This window comes from Lepeophtheirus salmonis, chromosome 3, assembly GCF_016086655.4.
Source record: "Lepeophtheirus salmonis chromosome 3, UVic_Lsal_1.4, whole genome shotgun sequence".
Lineage (NCBI taxonomy): Eukaryota > Metazoa > Arthropoda > Copepoda > Siphonostomatoida > Caligidae > Lepeophtheirus > Lepeophtheirus salmonis.
Genome location: NC_052133.2, coordinates 12,209,227 through 12,221,330, shown reverse-complemented (window position 1 = coordinate 12,221,330; position 12,104 = coordinate 12,209,227). Strand labels below are relative to the sequence as shown.

The 12,104-nt window shown below is 31.5% G+C and overlaps 1 protein-coding gene across 4 annotated transcripts in view; it reads left to right on the top strand.

Annotated features, from left to right (window-relative positions):
- The window catches only part of LOC121114137 (SLIT-ROBO Rho GTPase-activating protein 1), a 45,231-nt gene that overhangs the window by 29,584 nt on the left and 3,543 nt on the right, over positions 1-12,104 (top strand). For 2 of the 4 annotated variants that reach the window (XM_040708001.2, XM_071887025.1), the window contains exons 4-7: positions 10,331-10,453; positions 11,107-11,334; positions 11,429-11,650; positions 11,794-12,045. In XM_040708001.2, the coding sequence (XP_040563935.1) occupies positions 10,331-10,453; positions 11,107-11,334; positions 11,429-11,650; positions 11,794-12,045 (825 nt within the window). Of the gene's footprint in view, positions 1-10,330; positions 10,454-11,106; positions 11,335-11,428; positions 11,651-11,775; positions 12,046-12,104 lie in introns of all 4 variants that reach the window. The other 2 variants (XM_040708000.2, XM_040708002.2) reach the window with 1 other exon arrangement.

The following is a 12,104-nucleotide window of genomic DNA, read 5'->3' as shown; positions in this document are numbered from 1 at the left end:
GTGAACCATTTGATGGGATCAACAAATACAAGGACTTTAACCTTGCTTAAATTTTTTTATGCCTCCATTGCCTAGTTTTATTAAATGTCCTACCCTAAAATGTATTAAAAATATGCTATTACATCGTTGACAATCTTATGCCCATATTTGTAGATAAAAATTAATTATTACAATGGAAAGAAAAGGATATTTTTCTCTAATTATCCTACTTTTCTCGTCTAGAATTGATCAAAAAAGTATAAAAAATTGTACAAATCTTGCCATTTGTATGGTTTTTAGTACATATTACTTTGATTATATTCAAATATTACTGTTTATCATTTGCATCTAGTAGCATTCCACGCAGGTCATAATTCTTTTTTATTCTTAAAGTCATTTGATAGAGTTTTATCAAGATTTTTATAGAAATTATGTAGTAAAAATATCTACTTTGAGCTCCATTGATGGAGTCTCCTTCAATTATGATGGAATTTATGACGTCAGTGAAAATGGTATTTACCTGGTGTGTACAAGTTGCGATTTTGTACAATTTGTATCTCGGATAAGCAAATATACAACCCTGATCGCTGTATTACATATATAAATTAGTGTTGGGTTTCATATTGAGACCTTTATTTTTTTAAATAATTCGGCGGGGTCTCCGAACCACGAGGGGATAAAATTATGTGTTACTTATTTTAATTTTTGTTAAACTGAACTAATTTGGTCATTTTAATAAAATGGTCTGATTCCTCTCACTGAAAAAACTCGTTCTAGATCGGTAAAATTTTGATCTATATATGCTAATTTTGTAGATGAATTGCTGATGAAGTCATGGAGGGGTTATATGACAGTTTTTTTCTATTCCCGTCTCGAAAATCAATTCTTTGGATATTTGAATGAGCACGGATGGCCCTACCGTACTGTATGCTCCTCTAAGTTTATCTGGAAAGTTCCATGGACTAAGATATGAGAAAAATGACCTTATATGGCATTGGTATGATGATTCTAGTTCTGATCTTTATTCCTGGGTCGTGATCACTCCAGGGAATGAATCCTAATTAACTCACACACTTGAATATAAATCCTCTCATTTTGAGGCACGCCAATATTGAAAGTATCTTCGTGTTTTTTTAAGTATTAATAGACCGATAAATACCACTTCTTAGAAACTACGACCCTACCTTAAAACTGAATCGAAAAAATTAAATTCATTATCGGATCGAGTCTCAACATTAAAATATTGACCCTTATCAGGTGATTCGTTACAACTAGGCTCCTCTGTAAATTATGTATACTATTGTGTTATTTACTATATATATACAATATACATATATTTGCTGCTTTAAAGCAAATATGATATACACATGTACATTGTAGTACATAACTTTATACATTTGGATAATGAACAAACTCTTGATATGATGATGAAGATGATAATGGCGGCTTCGTGACCATGAAAAATTCATTATTTGATTCTTTTAGTGATGTTGTTGTTTTTCCATGTTAATGACACACTTTCATTGTTATGCTTCAGTAATAGGAGTATTAGTTGTAGACTTGTAGTGTACTAGAGAGAGAACAATGAACAATTCAACCCCCTCTCCTATGAATGATGGAAATTGGAAATTGAAGTGGGGGAGAGGGAATGATGAAAGCTTTTCACTCATTCAATGTTTTTCTTTACAATTAATAAAGGAATTTGAGTTCCTATATTTGTTGTAAAACGAAACCGAACATGGTATCTCTGACAATTTGAAGAATTTATTTGGGAGGAGAACAGCTTAGCTGTCACACGACGTTGCAATAAATTGGCTGCGAGCAACTATGAGAGGAAGAACATCGACATAAATTACTCTGTTGTCATTCCTCAATTCTACTCTGAGTTTAGTCTCACCACTACTCAGCATTCAGTCATATTATAATTAGTGTTGGCTTCGAGTCCACACATTTCGAGTTCGTTTTAAAAACCTATGTATCAATTTTCGAGTTTTTGACAATTTTAAACAAATGTAGCCAATTGAGCAAGTTTTTGATATTTTTTCCCCTCCCTCTCCTCTCCCATGTTACCATTTAATACTCGCATAGAAAATGTACACCGGTACACATAATTAGAGTTGTAAATCATATGACTTGCCGACATGTAAATATAATAGAAACCGAAAAATTGTACAAATTTAAACATTTTATAGGGATTTTCAGTTCATATTACTTTGATAATATTCAAATATCAGTGTTGATCTTTGGCATCAAGTAGTATTCAATGCAGGTGACAAGTCTTGTTTCATTCTTAAAGCCATCTGATTGAGTTTCATCAAGATAAATTGGTAATTTGTCTATTGTATGTATGTGTTAAAAATTAGTCATGGGGCGATTAATCGAAATCTGGAATGGGGTGTTTTTCTAGAATCGGTATCGGGAAAATAATGTTGAATTTGCGATTCCGATTATTATTTATTACTATTTGAAATTACATATATAAAAAACGACCATGTGAATTTGTTACTTGAGTTTTATAATTTTATAAATACTGTAATAAGATAATTTATCATAAAAAAATGCTAGAAAACTGAGAAGAAACAAATTGAACACAAACAAAAGGGTTCTCAACACATTTTGTCAGTGCATGTATTGTTATTTTAGGGAATACGTTTTGTAAAGGGATCTAGGAAGCTTGCCCTGGGAAAGTTTGCCTTGTGAATACTAGCCCTGGGAAAATTTGCATCGGAAAAAGCTCGCCGGGTAGAGGAATCACCTTCCTTTATTTAATGTATATATTATTTACATTAAATAAAGGAAGGCGATTTATTTTATCAATTTTAATTCTTATAAATTTATAGCAAAATAGTATTTTTTAATTATTATTTAAAAAATTAAAGAATTTCTATTGGGACCATCACTAGGAAACATATCAACTTTGCCAAATGGCTGGCTTTCTATTATGATACAATTTATGACGTCTGTAAAAATGCTCTATTCACTTATATAATAATTTGTGTTGGATTCGAATCAACAAATTTTGAGTTCGTGTTCGGCCTACTTTTGAGTTTTTGAGAATTTCCACAAACACAAATCCTACTCCGTATATCGTAAAGATAAATGAAGGAATGATTCCAATCTCGATCATCAATTCTACTTTGAATCCAACAAGGACTAATAACTCCCCAACAACTCCTTAGCATTACTCTTTGTCTACCGCGAGCAAAATGATTAGTTATTACTTTTTTGTATGGATATTCTCTCTTTTAAAATTAAAAAATAGTGCTATCAGCTTTGGAAAATATAAAAAATGTTCAGATTACCAACAACAAAAACCGCACGCTAAAAATGCTTATGATTTACAACCCTAAGTATATTTACAAAATTCCAGTCATCTATATCTAGGAAAGGAAAGAAGAACGAACCTATGATGTGTGAGCTAACAAATGTATCCTCCTATTGTCAAGGACAAGCTTAGTCAATTTGACAATACACACTGATACTATTCCGAGGGAAGTGTAGATAAGTCATTATTCAGGCATAATAAGGTTTTTTCCCTTGTTGAAAAGTTAAGAAACGTTTACAACTATTATATCAAGTCTACTGTCTTGTTAGGGTGAAGTTGATCAGGACGTATTATCTCAATAGGCAGAGTCTTATTCAGGGATTAAATAATACAACTATATAGGAAGACGAGACTCGATCTATATATTACTATCCCATTAGTAAGATGAAATAGTTGATTTAGACGAATTATCTCAATAGACAGAGTAGTTTTGTACCGTGACGAAAGGATATGACTACATACGAGTATATGAAAACAAGGCTGAGTCATGAAATAAGTGGGAAACGACAGCTACAATTGCAAAAAAATAATAAATATGAACTGAAAAGATGATTTTTAGTTATGAACTCTTAGTTTTAAAAAAAAAATCAAATGAAAATGTCAGTATATAATAATTCAAACTTAATTAATTATTCGACTTTAAGGCTTTTAAATCATGTTTTATCTCTATGTATTCACTCTCTTTTATCCATTATATCACCTACTAGTTTCCTGCCATTAAACTCAATTTCTCTATAAGCATATAATTGATATGATCGACGATTGGGACGCTAGACTTATGCTGATGGAATTTTTGGGGAGTTCCATCTATGAACTACTTCAATTGAGGGCCTTATTCCTACTCACATGAAAATTTAGATTGTATTTTTCACTATTCTTGTTCCTTTTTAGTAGTGTTTAGAACGTTGTTTGATTCAACTCTGACTGACATCTATTGATGATTACGAAGTATAAGCAGGGATCGACATGCACGCCACTAACCCGTGGCTAGTAAAAAAACCAGTCGAGCTAGTAGAGGGTGGTCCGTATCTAGTCTGTTTGGCTATGTAATGCCGTATCTTAAATATCGCATATACACAGGCAATTTCGGGTTCAAATCATAAGTATTACCTTGTGTCCACGTCTCATACGTCGAATAAACATTGAAAACAAATATTATGTGTGATTTTTAAAAGATAAAATTTTGTAACGTCATTTTTTAGTTGTAATTTTTATTTATTATTAATAGTGTCTCACAGAAAATATATTATAAATTTTTTTATGACAATGATAGTCTGGGAGGTAAGTTTGGGATAAATAGCAGTTGATATGATTGACTTATTTGGCTAACTACTAGATGATTTAGGGCCTTTTTTTAAACAATTTCTACCCTGGGTTTATAATTGAAATCTATCCAGCACAGGATCCCCAATCAAGAGCGGGTTTGAGACAAATGCCCTTCCCTAAAACTGGATCTGATGTTAACTCGTCACTAATGATGTCATTTTCGGTATAACTAAATTTAGAAATAAAAAAAAGGAAAAACGGTGGTCGCGCCCGCTCTTTCTTCCTTTTATATCATTAGTTGTGTTGATAACTTTGCCCTCTGATGTTAGCATTGTTTTCTATCTTTAATGCAAATTGTTTTTAACATGCATAATAAAATATATATACATAATAATTTCCCTGCACTAATGCTATTTTAATTGTAAAAGGTATCGTAGGGATTCATTTTCTCCCACCAAAACCCTAGATCAAGCAGCTGATAACAAGGGTTTAAATTCAGTAATACTAAGGTTAATAGAAATACAAGGTAATACCATAACGTGTGTATGACTTATGTTTGATTTTCACCACGTTTTTTAATATTAACGTCATAGTGTATGAATTTTTGCGTGTTTTGTCAAAATCTTTCTCTCTTGTCCAGCAGTCGGTAGGATACATAAATTTGAAAATTCTAGCAATAGTGACGTCATATACTATGAGTTTTTGCGTGTTTTGTCCAATTCTGCCTGTCTTGCTCAGCAGTCGATACGATACATCAAATTGATAATTCTAACAAGCCCGATTACATAATGGTCTACCCTTTTATTCATATTAACCTTGAGTAATACCATATGGCTCGCTCCCACCTTCTTCTCCCAATCATTTTTTCTTCACAAAAATGACATCCTTGCTCATCACATATGTTCATACTCCATGTGAATCACTTTATTCTATTTTGGGTAATTACTGTGACCACCTTATTAATAACTTCGCTTCTTCATGTTTGCTCTTTCAAACCCATCATGCTTTGTATTACTACACAATTAATCCTGCTGCTGCTACTACTGTTGTTATTGTCATCATCCTGTGTTGCTGCTGTTCCACGCCTTGTATGTTTATGTGTCCATGGAGCAGCATTAAGAGTTGTTCATACTAAAATATGTATGTTCAGCCCTTGTTTCATATCTTTTCAATTCATTTGAAAGAGGGAGGGGAATTTGTTTGCATATTATTTATTATTATGTCTACATACATACATACATGATATATCTATAGAAATGTATATTGAACTACTAATTCTATGACCGACAATAGCTAAAGGAAGCAAGTGTGGCCAAAAGACAAAATACATAGTATCTACTTTTTTGTTCTGTTGTTTTTTTTCGTCACGCCTTTAAAGAGCATGATGATGGGATGAAGATATATGATTATATGAATGACTGGTGTTGGTGGTAACTTACTAGGAGTTAATAGCCGATAGGGCGATATACTTCATATAAATATGTTATAATAATTATTGTTATTCGTATATTAGTAAGTCTGACATGGATCATAAACTCATACCCTCCTCCCTTCAATTAAACTTGTATTTACAGTCGTGTTTTAAAGTATTGGCACAACAATAATTATATTTTTACATGTAATTTCTAAGGGTTTCTCATTTCCTGGGAAATTGCCCTTCAGTGATATTTCGAGAAACCAATTTCGGGATTCTGGAGTGATATAGTAAATAAGAAATACTGTGAAGCTAGTCTTACCCAAGGTTGATAGAAATACAAGGTTATACCATAAAGCGTTTAGGACTGATGTTTGACTTCCACTGCGCTTTGACGTCATAGTGTATGAGTGGTTGCGTGTTTTGTCAAAATCTGTTTTTCTTGCCCAGCAATCGTTACGATACAATAAATTGAAAATTCTAGCAAGCCCGATATCATGATGGTCTAACATTGTATTTCTATTAGCCTTGGTCTTGCTCATACACATACATACGTCACTAATCCAAAAATATGGATATTATAAAAAATACATAAATAGTAGGGGTGTATCAATGCATCGGAATCAGGTCAATACTGCCGATTCCACCGATACAAAAAAAAGTTAAACATTAAAAAAAAGTAGACAATTTTGTTATTTGTTCATTAAATTCCTTTATATGAAATATGGAATCAATATCAGATCGGAATTCGGTGCATACCTAGTAAATAGTTACTGTTCCAATTTTTGTAGTATATAGAATACTTTGCATTAAAGAAACACGAATCCACATTTCTTGAGGCCTTTATGATAGGGTTGGCGGCTTCAATTTGACATATTGTGGTTCTAAATCAGATATGTCAATTATTTTTATCATTGATGCGTGATAAATATAATATGAGTCGTGAATGTGTGAGATTGATTAGAAATGTGTTGAGAACTTTGACAACATAAATAGGCAGCTTGATATTGACGATGTTACTTTGACATTTTACATGTACTAGGATTTCTCTACCGAGATCCTGTTATCCCAGTATTTCTTGGGATTTTACATCAACTGGAAATATTGCTTTTAATTATTTCAACCTAGCTTCATATAATTTATTAAATCAAACTTTAAATACAATTAGAAGAATAAAAAAATAAAAAAAATACATAAACTCGACTTTTTTTTCCATTTTTGACTATCAATTTCATAAGAATTTATGTGAATAAAGAATTCCTCTGAGGATTTTTCTTTCTTTATAATAATAGGTACGAATTGTAAGTTAAGCACCAACATATTTGCTCCACATATTTCTTTTAAATTCATTTCACAATGCTATTCAATCAATACGTATACATATCATGAGTGTGACTACAAAAAACACTTACGTTTTAAGATAAGCTAAAAATCCTCTATGATCTTTCAAAAACAGGATCCTTGAAAAACAATGGTTGCCTAGAAATTTAGAGTTCTAATATTACATATTTACATTACTTTCCAAAAATTGTGGTTTCTTAAATAGTTCGGATATAAGAAAAATCAAGATATAGTCAACTTTTCATCTAAAAAAAAAAGCAGTTTCCTTTATCCTCATTTGACTATATTTCATATTTTCTATGTTAAAATATAAAATAATATTGATATGTTTATTTGTTGGCTTGTGGTACTGCTTTTCGGACTTTAATAAAATTATACAGGAGTTTGCACCTTGGTTAAATAAGGATAATGGACTGTAAGGAGGTGGTTTTCAGACTATAATTTTGTACTATTTACATTGGACTAACTTGTATTTCAAAAATTTCCCCCAAAGCTGATCTATTTGCTCTTATATTGTTATGCCATAAATATAACGGATATATCAAAATAACGAATCTTGTAGAGTTAATGACGTAGCATTATCAATTACTACAAAAGGCGCAAAAAGAGCTATTACAGATGGTAAAACATCAGAGGAGACCATTGTATTGTTTAAATGACTGAATATTACTCTTTATGTTCAAAATTATGTACATGTAATTCACACATGAAGTATTAGATTAATGCTACTATGAGTAGTTACAAAGCCCCCCAACATAAAATACTACGAACGCCCCTGAACAAGGTTTCCAGATTGGCCCTTTTTTTAAAAATCAGTTTGACTTTGAAAGATTAGATTTCGCCTAAATTGGTAATAAATATGTATTTAATATTTTTGTGTTTATGAAGCCATTTTTCATTAACTTTAATTTTTATAGACTCTGTGGCTCATTAAAATATTTTAAGTGGTAATGCAGCTCATTATACTAAAAGGTTTGACATCCTTGTTCTAGAATATACTATCTCAGGTATTATTATGATATTAAAACTAATTGAGAAGGTCAATAAGGAAAAGTTGTCTGATGTTCCTTGAATAAAGTGTTTCGCCAGACAATCATTTAGTCACTAAGTTAGATGCATTGTTTCACCAGTCAAAAACATGACGCATGCGGTACATAAAGGACAAACAAAGTTAATTTATTAATTTAATCTCCCCTCAACATTTCGGGGGAAAAAAAAATCAATCAATCAAGGACTGCTCCACCATCTATAGATTTTGCTAATACATAAATTTAATTTTGATCATTGAATAGGACTAAATATGATAACGACGATATGACAATTATTTTTGAGTGTCTTTGTTGTCATTAGTCTTTACTCATATTGCACAACAAGTTGTGTGGTGGAAGCCAATTGTGTGATCTTCTTGTTGTATAGTACATATATGTATAGTGATAATCATCGTCAGTTGCGGAAGTGTTGAATTACATTAAATCACACACAAACATTTATGATAGTTGTTTTTTAATGTGTAGTCATATATATATATATATGTGATGGGGTCTTTGTCGTTGTCTTAGACTTGTTTGCAAAAAGAATAACAACAGCTCATTATAATATGTATTATAATTGAGTTGAATTAAATTGTTCAAATAAGGCTTATACATAGTATAGGAGGGGGTGCTGGTGGAAAATGTCCGATCTGACTACCCAAATATTAAAAACAAATAAATTTATTTATTTGGCGAATCACAATGAAATTAGAAAGACAAAAAAAAAATGGATGGGTTTATTATATAATAAGTTTATTATAAATTATGTTCTCTACAAGCCTTGATCATAGTTTTTACCTGTCTAAACCTGGTATATTGGTATCCCGAGGTATTGCCAGCCCTGATTAATTACATATCTGGATGATAAGTGGCATTATTGTTTGCTTCAATGGTGCCCTATCATAAATAATCTAAGTCATATATATATATATATAATAGGTATAGTATAAATATATCCATTATTTTTCAATAGACGGCTTTAGTAATGTGTATCTCGCGTTGTATAAATGTGACCGATTTATGATGGATGAAGTTAGAAGGATAAGATTTCGTACTAAAAAACTATGTTATTGTTTGAGCGTGTGTCAAAGATGGACACCAGCAAATATCCCATATTTTACAGTTTTTCTTCGATAAATGCGAAATACAATTCAGGTGACTGGAAATGTGAATAGTCCTAATACTGTAACGAACAAACCACGTCAATTTTGTTTTCATCAATTCCGTTCAGATAATTTTGATGCCTAAGATGCAACACGCTCTGGAAGGGCAATTGTCAAAAATGTGTATAAAATAATAGAAATTGTCAAGTCCGACCGTCATGTGAGCAAAATTTTGATTGTGCTGAAGATAAACATTAATGTGGAAAAAATCCATTAAAAATAATATATTTATTTTTAATAGACCTTTTGTTTTATAGTGAACCCATTTTGTTAAAGATACATCCGCAGTTTCTTGTACCTTACCAATCTTTTTTCCTTCATATTTATTGTCTGGAAATATTTTGAATGTTTCATTTCCCTTCCCTTTGTGTCCACCACTATATTAAACCTTAGTTCCTAATTCTGTTTTTTTCGAATGCTTCATACACCGAATATCTGCTCGACATCCACTTCAACTATCATAACAATTTGTTTTTTTATATGTGTCAAAGAGATAATTGATTTTTGGGTCTTTTTCTTCTTCAATACTCTCTCATTTTTCGTCATATTTTGGTCAAACTTTCAAAAATGAAGCTTTATAGCTTGTAAATAAAAACTACAAAACAGACTTATCAAGTATTTTACTATTTCTGTTACTAAATATGTTAATTTGACATTTTTGCGTACAAACTCAGTATATAATGTACATACTGTCATAATGGGCTCTTCGAGCATAAATCCTATTAATTAATGATTATTATTTAATTCATGTTTCTGATTAATGCAAACGATTTAACAATTTATTTATTTCTATATTTTTCTATTACCCTAGTGTCGAGAGATTGGAAGTGAAATCCATGAAGAAGTTCTCAAAGTACTCCACGAACTCCATACAGCAATGAAAACTCATCACTCTTATCAATCAGATTATCGACTGGCCGAAAATAAATATCAAGTAGGACATTTAAAATGTTTACAGGGTCCCTGCGGAAAGTTCTGTTAAAAGTTGTTTAAATGATGATAAATGACATTCATTATTCTTGGACATGTTTACTTTTTATCCACTTCCCTTCCGAGTATTTTTTTTTCTTCGTATAAATGAATGATTTTTCCTGCTTTTCTGTGGGATTAACTATGACTATTGACTTTAAAAAACAAACAAATTTAACGATCATTAACTTTACTTTTAAGTCTTGCATTTTTTTTGTTAAGATGTTCTCCGTTTTTAAGAATAAACAAAAGTGGTGGTCTGGCAGGGACGAGGACCAGAAGCAATGTTCCCCTTTTTACAAATATTTTAGGGAGTGGAAAAAAGAAATTTCTTCACTCAATGACTTATATTTAAAACAAACCCATAATTAATCTCTTCGGCAAAATTAATTTGACCCCCCCCCCCTTTTAAAAGTGTAGCCAAACCGTATTTGCATGAAATAATCTCAGGTCTCAATATTAAAATCTGGGTTTGATGGGACTACATAAACCAAAAATGACCTCTCCTAGTTAGCTTCAGACCCGACTTTATAATATTGATTTCGGGAAATTAATTTAACAATTTTTTTTGTAAAAATACGTATATGTCAACTATTATCTAACTTTTCTACTGCGTAGGTGGCTGAGAAGCAATGGTTGAAACTCCAGAACTCAATACCAGAGGAAAAGCGTCAAAAAAATCGTAAATATAAATTAATAGACAAGGAGTTTCAAAAAAGGAAGCAAAAGTATGAGGATGCCAAAGTTGTGGCTTCAAAGGCACAAACAGAATATCTTCTTTGTATGGAATCAGCCAATTCCTCCGTTCAAAAATATTTCGTTGATGACTTGTCAGATTTGATTGATGTAATAATAAATTTTACATACTTTAATTTTTTTTTCCTCAAGCATCATGATAATTATTGATTTGGTTATGTATCTATTATTTTATTATTTATAGTGTATGGATTTTGGTTTTCATCAGAGCTTAAATCGTGCAGTTATGATGCACTCATCGGGCTTAGAACAGAAAAGACGATCTCTTCAAAATGAAATTGACTCGTTAAATAAATCCCTTTCTGTCTTGGACTCACGTCTTGATAAACAACGGTACTTTGAATCAAAAAATGCAACATTCATGATTCCCAAAAAGTTTGAATTTAATCCTTCATCCAAAGATAAGGTAAATTTATTTATACGTATTTTTAAAGGAAGGTTTACTACATATATTTATGTATGTGACCATCTAATATACATATCAACGCTTGCTTGAAACATGCTTCATGATAAATTAAATCCTATTTCAAGTCCACTGAATTTCATAAGAACTTATTGGATGATCTACGAGCTCGAAAATCGCGTATTAAGGAAAGGCTCACCTCTGTTAAGACAGAGTCTGAGGAAATATGGAAATCCATGGAAACAGCGGAAAAGACACTTTCAGACATGGTGTCTTGTAATGATTATGACACCACGAGGTTCTTCGTTGAAGAAGATAAATCAAATTGTAGAGACTCAGAATCAGTAGTATCGAAAATAAAGTCTGATCGGCAGGAAATTGAAAATTTTTACATGGGGGTAAGGAAATACATAATTATAAACATAAAACAATGCCGTCAATGTTTGTAATAACATCA